This window comes from Larus michahellis, chromosome 7 (assembly GCF_964199755.1).
Source record: "Larus michahellis chromosome 7, bLarMic1.1, whole genome shotgun sequence".
NCBI classification, from domain to species: Eukaryota; Metazoa; Chordata; class Aves; order Charadriiformes; family Laridae; genus Larus; species Larus michahellis.
Window position 1 is genome coordinate 11,460,870 of NC_133902.1, and position 27,095 is coordinate 11,487,964.

The 27,095-nt window shown below is 41.6% G+C and overlaps 1 protein-coding gene across 7 annotated transcripts in view; it reads left to right on the top strand.

Annotated features, from left to right (window-relative positions):
• AUTS2 (activator of transcription and developmental regulator AUTS2) overlaps positions 1-26,253 on the top strand; it is an 805,701-nt gene extending 779,448 nt beyond the window's left edge. For all 7 annotated transcript variants that reach the window (XM_074595096.1, XM_074595099.1, XM_074595098.1 and 4 more), the window contains 9 exons: positions 3,982-4,077; positions 5,420-5,491; positions 7,242-7,271; positions 8,852-8,923; positions 13,806-13,947; positions 14,464-14,541; positions 15,948-16,031; positions 16,941-17,163; positions 22,162-26,253. In XM_074595096.1, the coding sequence (XP_074451197.1) occupies positions 3,982-4,077; positions 5,420-5,491; positions 7,242-7,271; positions 8,852-8,923; positions 13,806-13,947; positions 14,464-14,541; positions 15,948-16,031; positions 16,941-17,163; positions 22,162-23,401 (2,037 nt within the window). In that variant the 3' untranslated portion in view covers positions 23,402-26,253. The remainder of the gene's footprint in view (positions 1-3,981; positions 4,078-5,419; positions 5,492-7,241; positions 7,272-8,851; positions 8,924-13,805; positions 13,948-14,463; positions 14,542-15,947; positions 16,032-16,940; positions 17,164-22,161) is intronic.
• Positions 26,254-27,095: the final 842 nt, after the last annotated feature.

Sequence of the window (27,095 nt, forward strand, 5' to 3'; positions counted from 1 at the left end):
CACTCAATCAATGGCACAGCGTCGAATCGCTCCCTAATCATCCCTCCAGGATTTACCATTATTGTTCTTGGTTGCTTTGGCTTTTGAAGGCTTGCATTCGTGGTGCTTGTTTCTGATAAAGATGCAGTATCAGCTTTTCCAATCAAAAGATCTCTTGCTCGTACACCATTTGAAGGCAGGTTTGATGTGAAAAAGATGAGACAGAAGAGCTGACTGTTACATGAAGCAGGAGAGAGCAGTAATTTCATCACTGTGTTTCAGTTGTGTCACAAACCCTTAGACTGATATTTTTCCTAAGAAACTTGAAATGACAAACTACCATACAAATCCTTCAGGGATAGGTAATCTAATAGTTTTCCTAATATATCATATTTTGCTATATAAAATCCGAAGACTTGTCTTATTCTTCAGATTTCAAAGGCGTATCTGATCCACTGGGCATGTTATGTTTTCAAAGCTCTGTTTGATGACAGCAACATGAATCCCGCTATGCACTAGATGTGTTTATCTAAAAGCTACCAAAAATGTTAGTTATTGAGACAAACTGATTTTTAATATTCCAGTTAATTGTAAAGCTTCTGCTCTTAAAGGTTTGAATCTACTGATTCATTTGCTGCTGAAATACGGGTTGCATTTCCTTCATCATATCAGCAGAGGCGGGTATCTGCTTGAATATGACCGCGAATTTCTAAAGCCAATAGTGATATTTTGATGAGAGAAGGAGTACTGCATCAGCACTCAGAAATTTGCAAAGCATTTGGCTTTATGTGTTGGTTTTGCTTAGAAGCGGAACTGGGCAAAAAATACTGGTTAAGGTGATCGTGTGATGGTTTCTGCTGTACCGATTAAACACAGTTCCTGCGAACAGCTCACGGCTGTAATACGTGTGAACAGTCCTATTAATTTCTGACACCTCCTTTGAGTAACTTCAGCTGTGTAAGTGTGTTTGCAGGTTCAGAGCTCCAGGAGTATTAGGCAAACATTTAAGCCTATGATAATCATTTTTACTCAAAAGGGTAATGCTGCTCATTTGCATCATTGTTTGCAAAATTGCAGTCTTATTTGCTGAGCTTTACATGGATTCGAAAGATATATTATCATCAATGTGGCATGTTGATTCAAGCAAGAACACGGAACTGGGAAATAGGTAAATGAATTTTAGACAAATAAAGCGCAGAAGTCGACATCTAATATAGGAAACAGTGCAAAAGTCTCCAACTGTATATGCTTTTCAAATTCAGTGACGTAATCTCTGATAAATCTGGCAGTTACCTGAATTGTAAAGGTCACGGTATTACCCCCTTTAAAGTCAGGGAGGGCTTCACGTTGTTCTCCGTTCGCTGGTGAGCCGTGCTATTGAACCTGGCAGAGCTCCGCCAGCAGGGGTCTGGTCCATGGCGCATCCCCTGCCCTTCCTTCAGGAAAGGTTTGTCCTTGCAAAGTGGTTGCAAAAGAATCACTACTGCGTCTGTTGGATGTTTGGCAAGCTCATACCAGAAGGTCAGCACGATGGCTACAAAGTACATTGGATTAATCGTCTTTCTTACACTCCAGCAAGGCCGTGCTAGCCAGGGTGTTTCAGAATCTCTTCTGTAACGACTACAGATTACGTAGGTAACAGAGGAACTACTTGCATCAGTTTCCCGAGCAGCTGCAGTAGCAAAAAGCGTCCTTTTGCTGCCGTGAGTGCCTACGCGATAGGGCTTTTCTATTGTAGAAATACTGTGCAAGCGTGGCACTTCCATAGACCTTTTCCTGGTGATGAGAGTTTCCACTATAGATCCACACCAAGAATTCAGATATTTTAAAAAAAGCTGCCAGTGTTTTTAAAGCTTGTAAGCGAACTTTGCAGGAGAACGAGGTCTGTTTGGGAGTCAAAATCAATCTGCTGTAGAACAGGGAACACAGCTCACACAGAAGCTCACGTAGACATTTAAAACAGCTTGCTTTCTTGGCATCTTTGATTTTACAATCGTTTCTTTTTTGGGAGGGCCTTACTGCAGCACAGCAGGGCATTACTTTCACCTGCCGTTAACGCTGGGTCTTGTTTAGTGTTCCCCCGTCCCCGGCCCCAGGAAAGCTGTGGGCACTACGTTATTCCCTGAAGAAAACTAGAAGTGGAAAATGTGGCTCAAAAGAGAGGGAGAAAAAGGAAACACTGACTATGAAAGCTGGATTTGGAAAGCTGGAGGAATTTAGCTGATACAAAGAGATCCTGGAGATACAATATTTTTATTTTATTAATAATTCTGACCTTGAGGAAAGGTCACATTTAATTAACTTAGCAGTTGTTATAAAACTCTAAGGAAACCATTCCTTATTGTTAGTCATAGCCAATAGAATATTAAGTATTACGTCTGTTCCCATCGTTTGGAATTAGTCCATTACACACGGAATTAAATGCAGAAGACGCTGGAGGATTTAAAACACATTTTACTCATTAAAAGTTATTGTAAATGAGGACACGTGTCTCTTAATGATGTCTCAAATGCCTACAGTTCAGTATCAACTAATCTAAAAATGCTTTCTGCATCATTGAATGGAGCAGGTCCAAATTAAATAGAATTAAAAACAACAATAGAAATCTGTTATGAAAGGAGACTTGATACCATGCTTTTAAACTGATAAAAATCTTTTGATACCTCTAAAATACTGAAATATTTTCTCAGCTTTCAGTAAACATAATATGAATAAATGACCTTGCAAGATAAGCTAGCGGAAGGAGAAATGATTAAGAAAAGCACATACATATGCTTGACATAAACAAATTTATCCAAACTTTGCGATGCTGATTGCCTCTGGGATGTGATTTTCTCCATGTTTGCCCGCTCCACATGTCCAGTCTTTAACTTTGCCCAGTCCTGCTTCTGTTCAATTGGCCATTAACTCATTTATTTTGATCTTAAAAGTAGCATACAGTAGATTGATTTTTGATCCGCTGTGTTCAGAGGTGGATTTGTATCGGTCAGATAACCCCTTTAGGTTTGTGGGTGGCAATACCAGCGGAATTAGCGGCCAGCCCCCGGTAGATCCTGAGCTTTCACACTGGGAACATATTTGGAGTGTGATGCTTTGAACCCCCGACTCCTACCAGAAAGCAGATTTGTGTGTAATCTCAGCGTTTTCCGTGGAATTGTATGAGTAAAAGACTCACAGCCGGACCACAGAGACAAGATAAGATCTGGACGTTATAGTTTACTTGGTTTTGCCCCATGTGTTAGTCTGCATTTGTACAGAACAGCTTTTTTATTTTTTCCTAAATTCTCTTAGAACAGATACATTGGGATCAGCGAGGTCAGTGGAGATGTGCGCTTTTTTATACTTAGTAGTCTGTCTTTATAAAAACACTACCCTAAATTTTTTTGGGGGGGTTCTGCCTCAACATTTTGTTTAAATAATAGTTTTTAACAAATCAGATTGTCTCCCTGCTAATATTAGATGTGGCAGGATATCCTCTCAGACAGGCTAATGAAGTAAGAATTGTGCCTATCTTCCTCATTTCCTATAGATACTATTAAAATCCTAACGTACTAATGGAGTTTTAATGATACAATATCCTAGAATTCGTAAGGGTTTTTTTCCGCTTAAACGGCAGATTTCCGAGTCTTACTTGGCTCAGTGTTCTGCCTTTTCTCTTGAAATGGCCTGCAAACTGAAACCATTTAAAACCTCTGTCCAATTAAAAATTAATAATTGAAAAAAGCATATATCTCTGACACTGTGACTCTGAGCGGGGGGCAGGTTGCTGGCTTTATGATTTTGGAACTGCTTTTAAGCTCTAAACGTCATGACATTTGTGAACATTTCATTGACCGCTTTAACTAACATTGTTGCGACAAGATCACTTCTCCAGTGCTTCTCAGTTTTCTCCATGTGCCATTTCCCTAATATTACACAGGAATGCTGTCGCTATCTTGTTCAGATTCCTGTCTTCATTTTGCCGTGTGCTTGTATTTATGGTCTTCTGTCTCTTTGTTGCAGCTGTTTCACTCCTATCCTCCAGCTGTATCAGGGATTCCTCCCATGATTCCTCCAACTGGCCCCTTTGGCTCGCTACAAGGAGCATTTCAACCCAAGGTAAGAAGGAATTATTTGTATATCTATTACTATTCAGATACCCTGGTGTTGTGAGCCGGGTTAAGGGTAGGTTTAGAACGTGGCTCAGATTCTGGAGCAATTGAAACCTGAGTTACAGCCTAATTCCTTGGAGGACAATTGGCTTTTCCCAAATGTACTACAGAGAGAAGTTATTTCTTATTAGGTTCAGCTATATCTCCATCCGTGGAAGAAAAAAATGATATACAATGGCATAGTTAACTTTAGAAGCAATATAATTAGTTCTCTCATAGTACGCGTTAATATAAGGTCATGTAATAATCAAGATTTTAAGAAATCAGGATCACTATTGTTTACTCATTTCCATGATTATCTCACAGCTCCACCACAGTGCAATACACTGATTTAGTTCTCCTCTCGTTTGTGATAGCTGGGATAGACAAACGTGATGAGTTTGGGGTTTTTTTCTTTTGTTTTCATGAAGTCACTCTTGATTTATAAGTGGGAAGAAATCACATTCTGTAGTCTGTATTCTTTGCAACTGAAGAGTGAAATTTCTGCAGAGAAGACACCTTCTTTCTTAAATTGGCCCATCCACTCTAATGACTGAATATGTAAATTGCAGTTCATTAGTGGAATTCTTCGTATGTATGGTAATCAGACTGTTAACAACTCTGTTACTTAATTGTTAGTTATACTGTACTGATTTCTTTTTTGCTCGATTTTAATGTAGGAAGAAGCTCTGCCTAAATGTAGGGATTTTTTGGTTTGGGCTTGTTGTGTTTTTGTTCACAAAGCTGCATGTTGTTATATTAGCTGAATATTTACATTCAAATCATGGGAAAAGCTTTCATTTTTTTTCAACTGGATGTTGCTTTTTCCTGATACCCCTATGGTAACTGTTCATTGCGGATGGAGTTCAGATCCTCGTACAGTGACTAAAGAGGTTACGGATGCTTTGTGTGTGGACAGTCAGGGTGGCAGTTTTAGCCAGTTCCAGCGGAGCGTTGATACGCAGCAAAGCACAGGCTGCGTCCTCCAGACGCTCCTTTAGATGCTGTGTCAGAAGTATGTTGCTAATCAGCTTTTCGATAGTGGAAAGATTTTCCAGGGTAAACAGTCACTGTTCCCTCACATGTTTTGCATTAAAGTAATGGGAAGTTGGTGGACAATGAAAGTTTGAAAATTGAAATTATAATACATATATTACTAAGTGGGTTATAATGGTTATCTTTTCCTCTTTAAAAAGTTCCTCTTCGTTGCTTAGGCAACGTTAATGAAGAAGAAATATTCTTTCTCACTTTCTGTTGCTGTTATGCATTGTGTTACTCATTAACGCTGTCTTTCCGTGTGGTATTTCCAGACTTCCAATCCTATTGATGTTGCGGCCAGACCTGGAACTGTCCCACATACCCTTCTACAGAAAGATCCACGGGTCTGTAGAAAATGTTCTGTTTTTCTCAAGTAAAGCTATTCCTCCTGAAAACATTGAATGCTAGAGCTACCATCTTCAATATGTCCAAATTAACATCCTAAAACTAAAGTTTAGCCTGAACTGCTTAAGTCAATGAGTACTAGGGAAGTCGTATGAGAACAATTTAAATCCTGATCCTTACTTCTGTTCATCATTAGCAAAAGCAAATAGATGCTATGCAGTGGAAAAGCTCTTTCCTTGCTGCCAGCAGGCGTACCCACAAGCCCAGAGGTACAGGCATAAAAGTCCAATTCAACGTAGAAGTGTACAAACCTCTTCAAGATTTATGTTTATACTCTGTAATTGTTTTTAATGTGGGTAATGACAGTTATTCCCTTGGTTACTGTATCATTGATTGCACCAGTGAAATACGGATGCACTTTATTGATCACTTGGCGCCTCAGGATTTTTGAGTTCTAGCATATGTGAACAGCATTTATTGTCTCAGCCTTTGTCTCTCAGCCTTTTTCTGTTCCTTGCAAATCCCCCTGGGTTGTTTCAATGTTTGAATTAATATACATTGTTTGCGGCGAGGAACGTCATGCACTCAGATGTTTAGCAGCGCTCTTCTGACCAAAGCAATGGGAAGCTCTCCTTAAAGATCCATCTTGTGGTATGGCTGAACTTCGAAGCACGGCAGAGCTATTTCCTTTGGGTTATGCCAAGTTCCAGTACTTTGGTTTGCTCTGAATTGGGGCTGTAATTGAGCTTTATACCAAAAGGAACCACGTTTTTTCGGTTCTGTTTATTCTATCTAATTGAAAAGACAACTAGAGCCTCCAGTCATTAAGTCATTTAGCTTTATGCTCCCTTTCAACTTGCAGTGTAGTTTCGATTATTTCAAGATGATGTATGGTGCCATCACTGCATCTGCAAAGTACCTCTTGCAGCTATAAATCTCCTTTAGTATTGCATTTCAAAAAAGAAAATCCAAACCAAATGAGAAATACCCAATAAACTGAATTTATTTTCCGGCATTAATTGATGAAGTGTTTGCAAAAAAAGGCGAACAAGAAAATAATCTACCCCAAAAACACAGGCCACACAAAAAAAATAATAATGAGAAAATTGTTTTTTATACAGCCCCTGTTTACCCGCATCTGTTGCAGTGTGAAAAATACTTAAGGCAAAGCCCATTTGTGCCAGAGAACAGATCCGGCAAGCAGGCAGGCAGTAATGGCTACGGGAATGTGCAAGTCAAGGACCCAATGCCAGAGCCATTGAACGGACACAGTCACTGCTGTGCCGGGGCACGTCCGAAACCCCATTCCAACTTGTTCCGACCCAATTTGTGTGATCGTGCCCATGAAAAAGGGCCCCTGTCCACTCTCCAATCCTCTCGCGAGCCAAGCTGCTTTGAAAGATGAGAACAGAAGTTTGCCCAAAGGATAGATCTGTGTTTTTCTTCAGAGTAGTTAACCAGCCATTTTCGTAGCATTAAATCAACAAATTAATGATGCTGCCAGAGGACAGAGCGCTCGGTGCGAGGCGTGTTTAGTTGCTTGTCAACACTCAGGTACAACAGCCATGGGGGATGGGAGACCGGCTCGAATACGGAGGCTAAGGACTAATTATTATCCGAAAGGGCTTCATTTGAAAGTAAAATTATAACATTTTAATTTCATCTCTTAATGAAGCAATACAAATTTGTTAATTAGAGCAATTGTTTGAGTGACAGGCATGTAACCAAGCTGTCATTTCTTCTTCACAGTTGACGGATCCGTTCAGGCCCATGTTGAGGGTAAGAAATCTTCTTGTGATACAGTTTGTCAAGCTCGTCTCAGTCCCCACCGGGCTAAAGCAGCAGCCTAATTATAAAGCAATGCCGTGATTCATCTCGGGTATTTTACACCGTGTTTGCAAAGCAGCGCGGTCAGTCCTTCTTGGTGTGCATCTTGGGGTCACTCGAGGAAAATACACAGTCTCAAAAGTTGGAAGGTTTCTGTTCTTCTCATGCAACCCCCTAGCACGAATACTAGAAGTTAAATATTGATAATCCTTCTGGTTTCCTGAGCCCAATCCTAGAGACCTGCCCTGGTAGTGATCCCCTCTCATTTCGCTGCAGACTGAAGGATTTTGCTTTTGATTATTTGCTGTGTGTTTTCAGTGTTATTTAGTGTGGCACTTCCCACCCAAGTATCTTACTGTCAAGTACAGACAGGCAAATCCACTTCAAACACAAAATATTTTAGAAATAAGCATCAAAAGATCCAGTCTTTCAGTGATCCAAACGGGGTTTTTTGTTAATTTTTCAATGTCTTCAAGAAGGTCTAGTTTTGATTGAACCAACCAAGTGAGCTTGTTAAATCACTAGCACAGTCAGTTGCTGGGAATAAGCAAAAGGCTTGAGTTTAGATGAGTATGTGTGTGAGATGGGTTTTATTTTTTTGTGGTTTTAATCGTTGGTTGATATACACCTAGAAATAGAAGGCAGATCATATGCCATAGTTTGTGAAACATTTAGGTTACCAGTAGCTTGAAGAGATTCTTGAATTCCTGCGATTATTTTTAAATCTGCAGGAATCATTAGTTGTGTTGTTAACTACAGACCCCTAAATAACAAAACTGGAGAAAGTCTATCCTGAATGAGTCTTTTTCAGACAAGATTTCCAGATGTCCTGGAAGCAGAGTACAAAATCAGCAAGAAAACCCAAAGAGCACTCTGGTTCTTTCCTCCCCATGATGTAAAAGCATAGTGACAGGAAGAGACTTCCCAAACAGAGTGAATTGACTGACCTCCAATTTTTTCAGTATATTTATGAATTAAAGTTTTGGAGGTACAGACTAGCAATTATATGAGGGAGTCAGATGCATTTTGAAAACCAGGGTGATCTTCTAAAGTGCTTTCATTTTCATCTTTTGGTGGAAAGGCTCATCTTCGACTAGCTGTACTTTCGGAAATGAACTCAATGCAGAGGTGTGAGGCAATCCAGCTCTGCAGAGCCGCGGCTCGCTGCAGACAGTGTCCTGCATTGCAGCAGCACGAGCTGCGTTCTCAGCCAGCGGCATCAGAAGATTGCAAGAGCGCATAAAACCTGAGCAAGGGTTTATTTGGAGAGGAGAATTACCAGTAGCGTTCCTGGCTATCCAGATGAACTTCTCAGCAAGGGACGAATTCTTTGCATTTCTGGTTTCCCAAGAGGACAGAGAGGGAAGGCGCTGAAGGGAGACCCTCTGCTTTCAGATGTCTTGGCGTGGGGAATCCCCTAGACCAAAAGAGACTGGGCTAAGAGTTGGCAAGAGTTGCTAGAACTAGAATAAAGCATCACAGGTTTTTGAAAGTTACTCGCTCATGTTGTATCCCTTTGGTTTTTTTTCCAGAAACCTGGGAAGTGGTGCGCTATGCATGTTCACATCGCCTGGCAGATATACCATCACCAACAGAAAGTCAAGGTCGGTCTTTTGGGCATCTGAATTTCAGATGAATCGTGCAGTGCAAACCTGTGAGAGGAAGAGTTTGCCTCTCGCTGTTAGCAGTTCTACGCTACGGCTAGTGCCTTGTTAAAGCAACCATAGCACTACAGCGTAACCTTCCGTTTCATAGTGATAGCATATCAGAATTAAAAACTTAAAGGTAGAGTCCCAAAGGAATGTCTGTGGTGCCATGGAGCAAGGACAGCAGACCTTAGGCGCTAACAACCAGTTTGTAGGTAGGAACAGCTAAATGGGTGCACCTGTGAGCTACAACATTGCTTTTATTTATGCCTGAGGACACAAGCATATCGAGATTAAATTTTTTTAAGTCCGGAGAAGGTAGGCACATGTATCTCATTCGTCTTATTAATATCCACGGACATACGAGGTACAGGAAATTTTCTCCTGTCCCTAGCGTGGCCGCACAGGCTTCCGTCAGACTTTTTTCACAACCCATCTCATGGCTGGGGGTTGGCACCTGGATGTGATGGGCTGGTCGGGCAGCCACAGCCTCGCAGAGGAAGAAACGTTATCCAGACACTGTCTCATTTCACCAAAGACAGGGCTGGAAATCTCTTCTTTGTTATACTTGCTTTGAGACTTCAGAGGTAAGGGCCAAGGCCAGTTTAGGCTCTCCTGAAGCAGATGCCAGAGAAAAACAAATAATTTGCAGTAAGTCAGGAAAGGCTGGTGTTCTTTACTGTTCATACTTGCACTTAGGAGTCAATAGCTTGCGTTAGAATTTAAAATGAACAAGGAGTCCATAGCACTTAGCAGTCTCTGTATGCAATTGAATTGTGTACGGTAGTGCCGTAAGAATATGAAGATGTTGAACAGCTACTAAAACCTGCAGCTAATAGAGTTTAAAAATAACCCTTTTAAACAAGGTTGACAGGTTAATTTGCTGCAGTAGACGTATCTCTCTTCTCTGCTTCCTTATGTTTCCCCTGCTAGTGATCTTCATTCATCTTCCCATTATCAAAAAAGACAAGATTATAGACCGAGAGAGTTATATGTCTTTTTTTTTATTTTATTGAAAAGGTATTTTCTTGAAATGAAATTATTATTCCCATGCTATCTATGTCCTTTGAATCTTCTTTGATTTGATATTCAGAGAGAGGTCATACTGGTGTATTTATAACTCACAGTAAATGCCATTTTCATGCAGCCATTTCTTTTACCTAATACTTTTCTATCTTGCATGTTAAAAAACAGGAGTAAAGCCCAGAAGTACATGAAAGGATGTTACTTGACTTTTTGAGGCTGTGCATGGTGATAATTTCAAGAATAATTGGGAAATGTACTTCACTATCTCAGTTCGGTCAAAAATTGGGTATGGTCTGCAGTCAGTAAGGTGAGGGGGTTTTTGTCCCCGTGGGCTGTCAGGCTCCCACACGGGAACGACATCCTCCCCTCGGCACGCGACCACCACGGGTGAAATCTCTGGCTGGAGGCTCGGACAGGAGGATTTCTCCTTCTAGCCCCGGGTTGTGAAGGTGCCTTTTCTTCTGCACGAGCTCTGCGCTGCCTGACCGTAGAGCAGGGAATAAAATACATTTACTCAGAGATTTCAAGTTTGCATGCAGTGCCACCAGACTGCTTGCGAAGTGTGGAAGAATTGATAACTCCCTGGCCCACTAGTAATTGCTTGCAGAGGGCAACAGCAGGCACTGAAGAAGCAGGCAAGATAGGAAACTTTAAAACACAACCTTCCTGACCCCGGGAAGAACTGCATGCAGGTGTGGATGCTGTTTGCCTGCCTATACCTCTGCAGCACGACACAGTTCAGACCCGTGTAACCTGTCTGCACACCCAGGGAATTTTCAGACGAAGCCAGGGTTCCGCAGAGCAATTTTACACTCCTTGGACTGACCGGTGTGTTACTGGCCTGGATTCCAGAGAGAATTTATGGTCCGTAATTGGCCCCCTCTCTTTTGGGCCCCTTGTGGCCCGATCTAACACGCCATGAAATTAGTGCAGACATTTACATCGATTTTAGTGGGCCCTGAGTTTAGGTGTTACATATTTGCTGGACTTCAAATACATTCGTTAAGGGTTATCATCAAGAGGGGTGCTCTCCTGAACAGCAACTGTGGAGAAAATAAATCTCGTCAGCTCTCTTTGGTACTATTTTAAGGTAAACCAACACATTAAAAAATCTTTTAACACATCCATGATATTCCTGTTCCTCTTCGGACAGGGGATTTTTTAATGATTTAGCACGCACTGTTCATATGGCTGCAATTAAAGTTTCAGCCAGCTTTTGATATTCTGAGTAATGCCTGTCAGAGGTTTATAACTCGGTTGTTAAAAAGAAGAATAAAAAGAGTTCACAGCATAAAAATCTGTCACGCAGGCTTCAGCCGAGGCACTTGTATTTTCTGAACTTCTTTTAATTATTAAAGGACTACAGTGTTACTTCGTTAAAAGACATGACCTTAACTTGGCCATCTTTTCCATTTCAATATTCGTGCAGGCCATTACCTCAAAACATTGATAAAGCCTTTTTCTTTGCTTTTTTTTTTGTGGGGTTTTTTTTTTTTTTTGTTCTCATAGCTACATAGAGATGTTACTAGCACTTGAAAAAAAGGTACCAGGCATGCACGTTAACTTGGTAATAACTTTATAATATGCATATTTATATCATTGTAATAGTCTGTACTCTGAGCTGGCGCGGTATTAAATACTGATTTATAAAGCGTAACATGCTGCAGAATTACTGCGAAGATCTACTGGTTCAGCGGTACACATTTGTAAATCCTTTCAGCTGACCTGCACAATTAATCAGCAATCTGTGTTGAGGGAGTTCTGGCAGCACAGGTAATTGGGAATTTGGTTTTCCTGTTCATTCTATAAAACTATTGAAGTAGGGACCGCTAAAATGAGTACAAGGCACAAAGAAGAGCCCATCCTTCATCCACTTATCTTCTGCAATACAGCTACCTCAGCAAATTTACCTGAAAAAAAGAAAGCCTGCTGATTCTAAATACCATGTAAATAAAGACAGCGACATACAGTGCTTTGGATGTGGAGTGCAAGCAGCCGAAATCTCCTGGAGAGATTGCCTTGACAGCATTCTCCTGGAGAAACTGGCTGCTCATGGCCTGGACAGGTGTACTCTTCGCTGGGTAAAAAACTGGCTGGATGGCCGTGCCCAGAGAGTGGTGGTAAATGGAGTTAAATCCAGTTGGTGTCCGGTCACAAGTGGTGTCCCCCAGGGTTCGGTGCTGGGGCCGGTTCTCTTTAATATCTTTATCAATGATCTGGATGAAGGGATCGAATGCACCCTCAGTAAGTTCGCAGATGACACTAAACTGGGCGGGCGTGTTGATCTGCTTGAGGGTAGGTTGGCTCTGCAGAGGGATCTGGACAGGCTGGACCGATGGGCTGAGACCAATGGTATGAGGTTCAACAAGGCCAAGTGCCGGGTCCTGCACTTGGGTCACAACAACCCCATGCAGCGCTACAGGATTGGGGCAGAATGGCTTGAAAGCAGCTCGACAGAAAAGGACTTGGGAGTGTTGGTTGACAGCCGGCTGAATATGAGCCAGCAGTGTGCCCAGGTGGCCAAGAAGGCCAACAGCATCCTAGCCTGTATCAGGAATAGTGTGGTGAGCCGGACTAGGGAAGTGATCATCCCCCTGTACTCGGCACTGGTGAGGCCCCACCTCGAGTACTGCGTTCAGTTTTGGGCCCCTCGCTACAAGAGGGACATTGAGGTGTTGGAGCGTGTCCAGAGAAGGGCTACAAAGCTGGTGAGGGGCCTGGAGGACAAACCTTATGAAGAACGACTGAGGGAGCTGGGGTTGTTTAGCCTGGAGAAGAGGAGGCTGAGGGGAGACCTTATCACCCTCTACAACTACCTGAAAGGAGGTTGTAGAGAGATGGGGGCTGACCTCTTCTCCCTGGTGACAAGTGATAGGACGAGGGGAAACGGGTTCAAGTTACGTCAGGGGAGGTTTAGATTAGATATTAGGAGACATTTTTTCACTGAAAGGGTTATTAAACATTGGAATAGGCTGCCCAGGGAGGTGGTGGATTCACCATCTCTGGAGGTGTTTAAAAAAAGGGTAGATGGGGCACTGAGGGACATGGTTTAGAAGTGGCTCTTGTCAGGGTAGGCTAAAGGTTGGACTCGATGATCTTAGAGGTCCCTTCCAACCTCAACAATTCTATGATTCTATAAGAAATGGGATTTCGGTTCTTTAGACTCAACTACGCTTTGTCTGTAATTTGCTTCATTTTAGCCTCTTGCTTGCCCAGTTCCAGTCTGAGAGGGGCTGAGAGATATACTTGCATCCAGTGGTTCTAGATTGCAGCTGGACGTTGAAAATTGGCGGGTCTGGTGTCGGCGGGGTTGTCTCTGCCCTGCCGTCCAGCAAGGGGGTTCCTGCGGGAGAAGAGGGGCAGCGGGGGCCGTGCCTCTTGCAGGTGGTGCTTTCACCCAGCTTTTCACATGCCTGCCCACCCGCCATCAGCTGCGTCTCTTCGGCTTGGGTTTGATTCTTTTAAGTCAGGCCTGTTCTTACAGCTAAACAAGTGTCTGAGGCTTCTTCGTGGATTTTTATGGTTGTTCTTTAAGTCGGGTCTGTGCTGAAACGCTTTGCTCCAGAGGGATGGATGTGAGCATATGTGAAAACACTGTTGGAATTTGCAGGAAATGTGCATCGGGAGCCTGAGATTTTCTCTCTCCGCCTTCCAGGAAAATAGCTGTGCACCGATGCTCAGGGTCCCAAAACCTAATGTTCTTGTTAAAACCTCAGTTAGTATGAGTAAATTTCTATGCCCACCTCGTTCTGCAAGTGTCCTTTATTGCTATCTTTTAGGACAGTCTCTTCCAAATTCTGTTTTTACATTTCAGAAACAGATGCAGTCTGATCCGCACAAGCTGGACTTCGGCCTGAAACCTGAATTTCTGAGCAGGCCACCAGGCCCCAGCCTTTTTGGAGCCATCCATCATCCCCATGACCTGGCCCGGCCCTCCACTCTCTTCTCCACAGCCAGTGAGTACTGAGAAGCGAAGTCTCCTTCCTGTGGCATGCTCGTTAAAATGCTAATCCTTGCCGTGTTAAAGGGAAGCTCCCCTACGCTTTGGCTTACGAACTCTTTGCAAGACATGCCAGGGGCTGTTAGCCTATTTGATAAATATTTTAAAATTATTCTGTGTGCTTTTAAACAAGCCCAACCTGCTGGAAATGATGTACAGGTAGTAAATGGAGGAATGTTTCTTCACACAGTGGTGTCAGACGCATCGTGGAGATGACAGGTTGGAAGTATGCTGTATTCTACGTGCTCTTTTTATCTCACACACACACACACACACACGCTGCCCCTTATACTCCAACTGGGAATTTCTGTCTAGAAAAGCAGCTGCTGTTTGTGCAGGATCCTGAGCTGAGTGTGCAGCAATCTCTGCTCACGTCAGCTGCTGTTTAAGAAATGACAGTCAAGTCCAGAGCACAGTGAGTCCCTTTGTGAGCTTTTCCTAGGAATTCACCCCTTTTGCTTTGTTTTGGCAGGTGGGGGTCACCCAGCCGGCACCCCTTTTGGCCCACCACCTCACCACAGCAACTTTCTCAACCCAGCCGCTCACTTAGGTAAGTTCTCTCTGCCACTAACGGCAAATACAGCTCAGAAGTAACAGACATTGGCCACTGAGGCCATTAAAGGTTGCCCATGTGGAGACTCTTGGAGTATCCCACCTACTTAATCTTTACAAATTGCGTGTTTTAGCCATTACCCAAGCAGCAGTTCTAAATACACATAATAGTATCACTGACAGCAGGTTTTGAAATACTTCTGGAAACAGTCTGGATGTTGGAAGAGCAGAGTTGACAGGGCTGGTTAGGTTTCACTGTAGTCATGTTTATAACCAGTCAAAACCAATGCCCTAAGGTTAAGGCTTCAGTTCATAGAGGTATTTTTTTTCCTAACTCGTATTAGATGTCTGTTTTTCCGTGGGAGTGAGTGGCAAATATATCCTTAAAATCCTGTGATCTGGCCTCAAATGTGTCTGTTAGTGAAAATTAATGAATATGCATTTAAAAATCGAACCAGCCAAGTTACCAAATGCTGTTATTTCCCTTCGAACTTACTGGGGTTGCAGTAAGGTTGTCTGCTGCCTGTGGGAGCATCAGAGATCAAGACCTTAAATTGTCATTTTATTTGGTGTAGGGAAGGATTTGGGCGGGTCACCCAATTGATACAGCAGAGTCAGGATGTAGGTTTATCATTCTGCGCTTAGCTGCCTATAGAAGATGCTAGGTTTGGTCTTCCTTTTCTCTGGGCTGGTACTTATCAGAAGTAGTTTCATCAAAATAGTTCGACTTCTCCAAAATAAATTGAGAAGAGAATTTGCTTCATATGACTTACCTATACCCTCTATGCCTGAACTACTAAAAAAAATTATGCCAATATTTTTCAGTCCATACTAGTTTTTTTCGTATAGTATTAGCAATAAATATCAAGAGTATTACAAAACGTTCAGGTCAGCATGACACGTCAGTATAATAGGACATTTTATTTATATCCTGGCTATGGTTTAGGAGATATGGCCTGAAAGTGTTTTGGAGCACAGCTGCCAGAGTTAATAATAGTCTTGCTAGCCAGGAACATTTCCTGGGAAAGACCATGGAAGAGAAAGACCAATTGGAAGGGAATAAAAAGAAATTAAAATGGAGATGTGTGTAGGTTTTAAATGAAGCAGCTACTCATGCACAAGTACAGGCCTAAATACCACGTGTACTTTAACTTCTCGTTTTTCTTCGAAGAGGAAGTTTTTCTAGTAAGATGACCCCATGCGTACTGTCATTGAAAAAAAAATATGTTTTTTTTATGTCCCACCCCCTCACAATCACTGCTGTGTGGTAGGAGGATGATGTTCAACTACAGATGGGCACAGAAAGAGCTCTCGTGCGGCCGTAATGCAGGTGGAGGACACGCTAATGCTTTATCATAATTCCCAACATGCCAGTGAGCTTCAGCTGTTTCCTTTGGTTTGCAGAGCCTTTCAATCGACCGGCTTCCTTCAGCGGCCTCACCGCGGTGGGTAGTAATGCCTTCGGGGGACTCGGGAACCCGACAGTTAGTGAGTAACCTCTTTGTTTATGACTTCTTGTTCGCTGTGTAATTCAGGATATTGAGTGATGGTGACCGCTTGCTGTCTTTTTTACCAGTTGCTTAGACCACATACCACTAAGAGATGGGAATTTGAAAAGCGATCTTTTTCTTCTAAATAACATCATTTTTGAGTCATCAGTAAATTATTTTCTACTGGTTACTTAGTTTGGGTTCAACATAGTGCTAAATGTCACCATTACATTGTTCAGTAAATAAAACAGAAATAAAAGAATATAGAACCTGTGAATTTAAGGAGTTTGTGAAATTTCTCATGGTTTTGTTGCATGTTCAAAGATAGTTAATGTGTGCAGCATCCCTAGCTGTGGATGGGAACGTTTTTCTTTCCTTTCTCACCAGTAATCCAGGACATGTGCCTGGAAAAGATCACTAACCTGCATTTATTTGTCCAGGATCATCAACATTTCTTTAGATTTGGCCAGTCACAAAAGATCATCTTTTTAAAAATCACTCTCTTTCTCCATACTTCAAATCTGGCATGATTTCGGTCACGTATTATTTTACTTTGGTTCAGGATCAAATGCAACAAGTTCCATTATTTATAGTCCGTATAATGGTCATTTCCTGATGTCTCCAAAATATTTGGAATAAGGATCATTGTCACTTTTATCTTACTACGTCATCCCTTGTCAATTTTATCCACAGCATTTCCCTTTCCAATTAAAACAGCTGTCAGATGCCTGCCCATTTTTAGGAATGAGACCCTCTAATGAATCTCTGTTAATTTCCTTTCCTTTTCCAGCTCCCAATAATATGTATTCATTTTAACTCTGAGTGCTGTAAAAGTTTTTTTGGTAAGTACCTTCACTAGAGCATACCTTTTTCTTAAACCTTTTTGTTTTCCACTTCACCATTTCAGCACCCAACTCAATGTTCGGCCACAAGGATGGCCCCAGTATGCAGAGCTTTAGCAACCCTCACGAGCCCTGGAACCGACTGCACCGAACTCCTCCTTCGTTCCCGACCCCTCCGCCCTGGCTGAAGCCAGGAGAGCTGGAGCGCAGTTCATCTGCTGCAGCTCATGACAGAGATAGAGATGTAGATAAACGAGACTCATCTGTTAGTAAAGATGACAAAGAAAGGTACGAAAGAACACTTCCAAGAATTGTCTAGTTCAAAGCTTGGGGCTCTGTTCCGCTTTTAACCCTTCCCAGCCTGGCACATTGTTAAACCAGAGCTTCAGTAGAGGGACACCTGGAGAGCTGACACCGCTGCTGCCTCCGACGCGAGGCATTATGGATGATGCAGGTTTCTAACTCGGGTGTTTCCTACGGCATCTGTTTCTCTTCTCGCTTGCACCGCGCTTCATCAGAAGCAGCTTTGCTGGAGCAGAGTTCAGGCAGCGTCAAGTGAGAACAGAATCAAACCCACGCAGTTCTGTTACCTTGTGGGTCACATTTCCATAGGTCTTTTGAAGACTTAACGTGTAGATAGGTGCCTGACAGGATGAAAAATGATTATAAAGTCCATGAGGCGCATATCTGCACCTTTGAATACTTAAATAACTTTTTAAATTGGACCTTGTCTGCAAAACAAATAACCTCCTCAAAAATGGACTGAGCAGAGGGACCACTGATAAAATTGTAAAATTATAGCACTATAAAATGCACTGGGTATGTCACGTTCCAATACCCCAGTAAGTTTCAGTGCATGCAGTTCACTAAATCAACCTTAATTCCCCTCAGAAAAAAGCCACACACACATGCACTGCTGTTCCACACCTTCAAGCACAGTTTTTAATCAGTGTTATCATGGACTAGCACGCTAACATGTCCAGGCTGGGAAGGGTTAATGAAAAGTAAAACCTGGTCATATATTTTTTTGTCAGGACTGTTCCCATTATACAGTTAACTCAGTAACAATTCCTCTTAACATTTAAGTACCAAATTATAAGAATTTGCCATTCAGCAAGTGTCATGCCTTCCTTGAAAAATGTAGAGAGGCTGATTTCAGCTTTTTCAGTTGTGGCTTAGTGGCTTTCCTGTTAAGTTTGCACATGACTTTACTACATAATGGCTATTTGTTTCTAGTTTTTTAACATAAAAGAATATTTAGGAGATGTGCTTTTCTGACTTCTCTGTCACTAACCCAAATATACGCATTAGTAGCCTTTTCTAAAAGAAGTTATGCTAACACATTAGATATTCTAAAAATACATTTAAGAGCTTTGCTATGTTATTGTAAAGTGTGAAGAGCAAGTCAAACTACAGATTTTTTTCACCTACATTTTCCATTTGGAATATTTTCTGTTTGGTAGCATAGCTTCATTATTTTCATGTCTGGTGTTAATGCTTCAAAATAAATTGCTGTTACAAATTGGGGATTCTGTCCTGCAAAATGCTTAAGCATGTGAGTAACTTTACTGGCTTGAATGGCAAAGCGTTTTAGTTACTAATGATATGGGTAGTCTTTAGAATTATGTGATTATTTCAGTTGCTGTTCTGTTGTTTCCTTATGAAGTGTTCCTGCTGAAGATAATCCCTTTCAGAAATACATTCCTTGCAAGCTGCTTTGGCATTGCCGAACTCCATGTCATAGCTCAGAACATATTTATTTTCAATAATTTGAGACTTTAAAAGTAAGCGTCATTCATACTTCATACTTCTGCACAGTGATGGCCACCGGTTTAGTACAATAACGTTTTCGCCGATCTAGTGTTGCTGTGCATCCGTCTGTGTGGTTTTGAAGAGTTCTCCTTTGCAGCGTGCTCACACTGTTGCCTCCATGAGGAGATGCTGAGAATCCCTTCCTGGAGACGTGCTCCCAGCATAGATAATGCCTGGAGCAGTTTGTGAGCCTCTCGTACCTATTCTTTTCTCTTCAGTGGCACCCAGCGGGGCGAGGATGTAGCCCTCCTTTCTAGTTGAGGTCCCAGTCTCTGTTACCTATTTTAAGCTAATATGCCCAAACAGGAAGAACTGGGAATCATGCCTGGAGGTACGATTTGATCTCAAAATCATCCTGTCATCAAGGGCCTAACTTTATCAGTCCCCAAACGGGCCCTCTGGCCAAAAGCACTCACTTAGTTTTCTTCTGTTATCAGTGGAAAGGTACCTCAGAGCTACCTCTTAGCTCAGCTCTTCCCCGCCTAAGACCGGTGTTAGAGTGGGGTGCAGTGAATCACTGGTTGCTCTTTTGGGTACGCCGTACGGCCAGTGAACCACAGCCCCCTCCCAGCTAGACTGGGATAAGGTAAATCCCTCAAGATAGCGTAGATAATACGAAACTACAATCTGTGAACCTTTCCTAGGTGCAGAGCTGGCTGGGGAGTCACCCTGCAATGGCCTGATGTGGTGCCCACTTTCTCCTGGGACATCGTTTGCAGTTGTGGAGTTTTTTTGTTTCAAGGACTCCGTTCCTCCAGCCCAGCATTAGAAAAAAAACACAGTAAAAATAGCTATTGTGATAAACAGGATTTGTTGCTTCTCAGTGGTATTTTGTTTCAAAGAGGTCACTGAGGAATTCCATTCTAATAATGACATTTAAGTGTATGTAATCCTAGACCATTAAAAAAAACACCCCAAGAATCTATTATCTTTTTATCAACATAAATGAGGCAAAGTACTGGGCATAAGATACTCAGTATTTTTCAGTGTAGCATACAGCCTCAGAACATACCTCACTTAGTAATAAGTTCATTTGAGAACATGATCTTAAGTTTCTTTGTGGAAAACAGAGGCTTAGAGCTGTTCCCATGTTATTAACCTAAGGAGCCCTCAACAGACCTGAGGATAAAAAATTATTCCGTCTCTGACCACTGAACTACATGTTGTTCACTTAAGTGCACTACGTAATCAATAGGCTCTTGAGATAATAACATCGCTGTAATTGAATAGGATGAAATTGGCCAAGGAATATGTTATTTTGGTTGCACATATATTTTTCTTCGGTTACAGAAAATGCCTGCTATTTTCTCTAAATTTTATGCATAATTTAAAATACATCAATTACATAGAAAATTGATTAAATATCAGCAAAAGGACTCAATGAGCTCTCCTTGTGAATTAACAATTAAGGGTGCCCTCTGAACTAGTCCCATGAGCAAAATAAATAAAAGACTAGGTATTCCAGAGCCTACAAGCTAGTGTTTTCCCAGCAACGTAAAAGAATTGAGTCTTCCCGTTGAGAAGCCTTCATTGGAGTGCCTTGACGTGGTCTCACTGTGTCCAAATCTGGAAGCTGTTAAATCAAATGCCTCAACTTTTGGTGGAAAACAAGAGGAGGGAAATTAGAGCCAGGGCACAATTTCCAGACTGTTTAGGGCACAGTCAATCAAAGTAGAACCTGATACCAAGGAGTTAATTGGTAGTCGGTGCAGACTGGGCAGTTCTGGTATCAAATGCTCCAACTTACAAATGTTTTCTAACAGTCACATTCTGTACTCTCTGAGGGCTCTCAGACATGGCCCATAAAACGACAGTTTCAACAATTCAGTCTAGACACAGCAAAAGATGCATCTGGTGACGTTATGATAATGAGAGTTTCCTTTCCAAAGATATTTTTTTGGCAGTTGCTGCAGTTTCACCATCCAAAAGTACCTATGGGTACTTATGCAGTTCAGCTCAGCAAAAAAAGTAGGTAGCAGAAATTGTACAGGTGAAGGAGCCAAGTGTCCACTTCAAAGTCACCCTCTGAGTTGCCCTTCAGCCAACCAGTATTTCTTGCTCATCTCGTCCACAGTGAGTTTCAACCTTCTGTCCTCATCCGAGTGTGTTCAGGTTATGCTTTGCTAAGCAGAGTCTGCAGCACCCAGAGAGAAGCCACGTCCACTGGAGCTGGTTTGGGACTTCAGAGGGCCTCACTGCCTGTCCCTCGCTTTTGCCTTTAACAGCCCGTTGTCCATCACCCCGCATGGAACAGAATTTCCATGCTCAGCAAACAGCAAGTGTGCGACACTGAGTATCTGGGGCTCTCTTTATGGAGAGACTCCAACTCAGAGATCAGCTGAAGTTAGTGAGACGTTAAAATCATCGGACCGAGGAATTAGATTTACCTTATGATTTTGATTCATTTTAAATAGGAAAGCTTTTTCCCCGAGTGTTGCCCGTAACAACTCCTGGTCAACACTGCTTCCAGAAAATTGTTGGTACAGGATCCACTCACATATTGAGGTTTTTGTCCACTGCCAGAACAATAATTCTCTAATCTTTTGTGTCACATAAATAGGTTTGAAAGATGGAATAAATTCACAGTATTTTGAGACTTCCTGGCATTGGCAGAGAGATGCACTGGCCCTGGCCCTGCTCTGCTTGCTCTACCCTAGAAATGGGAAAGGGTTGGTAATCTGAAGAGCAGCAGAATCCAGAGAGATGATGTTTTGAGAGCTAGCCTGAATGAGGGGCACGTAGGGTAGCCTGCTCTCTGCTGAGGAAGCCAACGCACAATCTCTGCATGATGGCCGCCTCGATTAAAACACTTGCACTGAGGTTCATTGCACACTTAGAGAAGGGCCTACCTGTTCAGAGAGGTGGATTGTCCATCAGTACTCGTGTCTTGAGAGGTTTTAGTTTTCAATTTTCAGAAGTAAATTGAATTGTGAGAAGTAACTTGAAAATCTAGAAGATTGAAGAAAATAGAGATAAGAAATTAGTAATGTACATAGGTCTAGAAATTTTTTAAAAAGTCATTTGAACAAAATATCATTTGTTTTCCCAAATGTATTGTTAATAGAAGAAGCAGGTAAAATACTATTAACCGTGTAATTTGGATTTCACTGCCTCACTTTTTTTGGATTAAATTAGTATGTTTTTATTTCTTTCTCTCTTCTTTGCAAACAGTTAAAGGCATTGTCTTAGAAATATGTGTACTAGAGCTAGATCCCCTTAGGAGCCTTCTATGGACTTCACTGTTCGAAATCTCAATCAGATCATTCACAAAGCAGCTTTGGGGATCTTCTTCGCCTGGGTCGAGATAACAGAATAGGCCTAGTTTAGAGATGGGATGTTCTTATGTTGTGTTGGGTGTGCAAGAGGAACAGTGCATTTAATGGTGCATGTCATTAGCTTTCTGCAAAGCAGCGAGTAGACGCTTTATGTGCAGAGTTTCTCATGCCTTCATTTTTACACTTCTCTTTCTTCTAGGGAGAGCATTGAGAAAAGACACTCCAGCCATCCTTCGCCAGCACCTATCCATCCAGTAAACTCGCTCGGACATAATCGCAGCTCAAACGAGCAGATCAGGAGCCATCTGAATCCCGAGGTTCGAGAAAAAGAGAAACCCAAAGAACGAGAGAGGGATCACTCCGAATCTCGGAAGGAAATTAATGTTGAAGAGCACAAGGTGAAGGACAACTATATTTCAGAGAAGGAAGGCCTGAGCCATGAAAGCCGAGTGGTGGAAGAGTCTAAGCAAATGTCTAGGGTTCCTTCACCCTATGCCAGGCCCCCCGTTGTGGAGAGCACCAGGCCGAATAGTACTTCAAACCGTGAGGCCGAGAGGAAGAACGAGCCAGCGTACGATAATCCGAAGAAAAGCAATGAAGTCAAAGTGAAGGAGGAGCGAAAGGAAGACCATGATGTTCAACCTGAGGGACCTCAGACTCATAGGTCATCTGATCAGCCACCACCTATATCCACATCTAACGTCCATCCAAGTCCTTTAGTGTCTATGCCCATGACTGTAGGTGTAACTGGTATACATCACATGAACAGCATCAGTGGCCTGGATAGGACTCGCATGATGACCCCTTTTATGGGAATTAGCCCAATTCCTGGTGGAGAACGTTTCCCCTATCCTTCTTTCCACTGGGATCCAATGAGAGATCCCTTAAGAGATCCTTACAGAGAGCTAGATATTCATCGGAGAGACCCCCTGGGCAGAGACTTTTTGCTAAGAAATGACCCCCTTCATCGTCTTTCTACGCCAAGATTATATGAAGCAGACAGGTCATTCAGGGATCGGGAACCTCATGACTACAATCACCACCACCATCACCACCACCCTCTCTCTGTTGACCCTCGACGTGAGCATGAGAGGGGCAACCACTTGGATGATAGGGAGCGGTTGCACATGCTCAGAGAGGACTATGAACATGCACGCCTGCACTCAGTTCACCCTGCCGCTTTGGATGGGCACCTGCCTCACCCAAGCCTAATCACGCCAGGACTTCCTAGCATGCACTACCCCAGAGTCAGTCCCCCGACGGGCCACCAAAATGGCATCCTCAATAAAACTCCCCCCACAGCAGCTCTCAGTGCCCCTCCACCTCTTATTTCGACTCTGGGACCTCGGCCTGGGTCTCCCAGAAGGACTACTCCTCTGTCAACAGAGATGAGGGAGAGGCCTCCTTCTCACACCCTCAAGGACATTGAAGCTCGATAAGCAGAGTGAGAATAAATAAAAACCAGAGAAAGAGGGACAGAACGTTGTAAATGAACATAATATAAAGACCTTCTTACTAGTCATTGATACAGACTGGGGATGTGACCCACTGTACAATATGTATAGACCCGAGTGCAAAGATTTTGAAATGGTTCTTTTGTATATTATATGTTGAAATTTTCCAGATCTTTTAGCCAAGTCCATATGTTCCTCGTGTCTCCTACTCTATTTTATTTCTAGTTTAAAAATTTCAAAATTTGAACTGAAGAACAAGACATTAATCTGAACGATTTGACTAGAAAAAAACCACCACCAATGTCAACCATACAACGCTCTTTCAGACCAGAAGTGAAGATAATTGTAGATATTTATGTAAAAAGATTGCTTCATGGGTTAATGGTTCATATATGCAAAAAGGGTAAGATGAAAGCTTTACTTTGTACAAATGTAAATAGGTAAAATTAAGTAACATAATACATTAATACTTCTTAAACTGTGCTATTTGCAAACTTAATATTGATCAACACAGTCTGCTTATGCTGTGTTACATATATTGTTATAGACAGCTAAACCCCTTCAACTATGCAATGAATTTTAAGGCTTTTCACAAAAGCCTTTATAACTCAAAGGAGCCTTTTCAACACACAACATAATTAAAGTCATATTTTCCCTGAACAAGCTCATCTATAATAGGAACCTGTTTCTCTTGCTTGTTTTGATGAAGCAGCAGCCCGTTAGAAGTGTAGTTTTCTGTCTGAACCCCTGCATCAGGACGCTGATGTTACTGTAGCTCATGTATTCCTTAGAACGCGTCAGGGTTAGCGATCTGTAATCACTGATACTGTAAGTCATGACGGACTGGGTTTTAGTCACATTAATCTGGGTTAAACACTTATAATCAAATGCTGGATATCTTCCAGAACTTCCTCACTTAACATGTCAAATTTATTTTTGGAAGAACATCTGCTGATAGCCATTCATGTCTGGGTTTATTTTTATTGCCAGTGTGTCATTTTTCTCTGTACACACACTTTTTTTCTTTTTTTTTTGTTAAGTGATTTTTAGCTACATTGAAACAAATCCTACAAGAAAGCTAATACTTTTCTAAATGATGGACATGTTTTCACTGTGGATGAGTAGTTTAATTAATGAACTCCGATGCAGATTTCATAATGCAATTTATTGTATTTCAGTTGGTAATAAAGTCTGTGAATAGTTAACAGGTCAGCCTTGTTGTTCCCTAATCATAGAAGACGTGAAATAACATGAAGAACATGGTCCTTTTTAAAAATATGCATCAATCTTCTGAAATCTGTCTTTTCATAACACACTTTTTTATAATGTGTTAAGTTTCTTGTCTAAATATTTGGAGAGAATATGACTTTATCAGAGAGAATTCAATATCTTGTCTACTGGACTGTAAAATATATGTATGAAATAAAATTAGTTCCATTGGTCTTCTAGTGTATTAAAGTGCTATCTGAAGTTGTTATCCTGTTTTGGCAAAAAAAAAAAAAAAAAGAAAAAGTTAACTACAGACAGTTGTTTCTAATGATCAGAGATCTATTTTAGTAGTCAACTGAAGGTTTAGTTGTGAGCTTCAGATTTTGTGAACTCCAGATGTTGTGCAGTGTTTTTTTTTTTTTTTTTAAGAACAAAAGGAAAAATACAAAAAAACCCCAATCCTGAAGAATATGTACACTGGAACCGTAGTGGTAGCTTTCAGTATTGTAAAGAGATTGTTATATACAAACCTTTTTGCTGTTTATCCTGTATGTAATAAAGTCCTTTCTAGATCCTATGTGAAAAGAAAAGTGAAGCGGCTCTCAATCTTCAGCATGTTTCCTCATCAGCGAAGACTTGTGTAATGTAAATTGTGCCATGTTATTAAAAAATGTGAACTAAACTGCTAGGTGCTTCTTTGTGTGGAGTACCCCATCATTGCTATGGGGAAGAAATACTTTTTCCCAAGACTGGGGTTTTGTTCAGAAGAAATAGCTATTAAAAATGTGATGGAAATGGCAAGCTTTTATAAGCCATCTAATTAAAATTATTGTAGTCATCAGGAAAAAAGGAACAAAAAGGAGACCGGATCTTTGGCTTGTCCAGATTCTTTCAAATATAGTGACACCCTGCTTACCGTAGCTTTTAGTTAACCGACCAGTTGGTCTTTCACGATAGTCCCATACTTAAATGCGTGGCCGTATGCAAGCCCTTCTGTGAATTTGTGCAGTTCCACACAAGCCAATGGCATTTTACCAGTTTTCATCAGCTAAGAATATGGCTGTTGGTTACTATGAACAATTTGTACGTAAATATGTCCAATTTCTTGCAAATTGTTTAGTTCTCCATAGTACAGCTTTCTTGGTGTCCTTTTTTGAGAAAAAAATTGGCTCCTCATGATATACGATTTCCAAGAGGGTTTTTTAGTTCGGGGATTTTTTTTTTAATTATTATTCTTTTTCACAAGCTTGGTGCAAATGCTTCAAAACCTTTATCCAAGTTACTCTGGCAGAGGTAACTGGTGACACTGAAATTTGTTTTTTTGAGGAAGATTTGGGAAGTCTTTCTTCTCCCTCAATAATTGCCAGTTGTTTTGGTAACCAATTAATGCATGCAGCCATATATTCAAGTCTGGGGTTTTTTCTCTCTTCAGCCCTGTAGCACTTCTGTTTGTATTCTACTCTTGCTCCCATGTAAATCTGATGAAAGTGACATTTCCATGAATTTCAACCATGTAACTAGGAGAAAAGAATAGCCCTATGTTTTTTGTAAAATCCAATTTTGTGTAAACTGTGCAGAATGTACGGTAGCATGGTGTGCGAAAAGAGCTTTTTTTCTTTTCTCTGCAAGGAACCCGTGTCTTGGTCTTCTGGATGCGCATCATTAAACAGCTTCCAAGCTTCTGAAGGAAACCAGTTATAGATGGCTGTAGAAGGTTGGAAACTATTGGAGCAAGCTCACGCAGATACAGTGTGAGGGGTCCCACGAGAGAGGGTCTAACAAGAGCATCATCTTCTAGGCTCATCTCAAAAGCGTGGTAATAGGAGTGCTAACAGCTTTCTCAGTGTCTTCAGGGGGAAGAAATGCGGTATCTGATTGTACAGACTATGATCCTTGTCCTCCCAGGTGCTGAGCATACTCCTGCTGATGATCCTTATTTCCCAGTGAAGCCAATGAACCCTCACTTCCAGAGTCCCAGAACGCATTGAGGCATTTCACTCCCTGTGAATTCAATACAATTTAAGTGGCGATATGCCTCTGAAGGTCTGGGTGTCAGGTCTTCTTATAGGAGTGGTGATGCTCAGAGGAATATGCCTGAAAGGTACAGTAGGAGATGAAACAATATTTTTAATGCTTTTAAACTTTTTCAGATGCATTCATTGCTTTTCAAAAGTTTGATACAGGGACGTTAGCTTGCAGGTATAGAGAAATTCATCTTTGTTAGCAGGGGTTTCCATTCAAAACATTAGTCTTAAATCTTCTAATTTTGAATCACTAGTATTTAAGAAATGGAAGTTCATTTAAAGACCACGCCGGATACCATGACAGGAATGAAAGGAGTGATAAGGGTATTACTCTGTAAGGTGCGAAAGATTCGGATCATAGAAGACCCTGAGCTACTATGCTTACAACACCCAGGACCTTTGCTTTATGTGACAAAGCTCCCACCTTCCCACACTCCAGCTAGTTT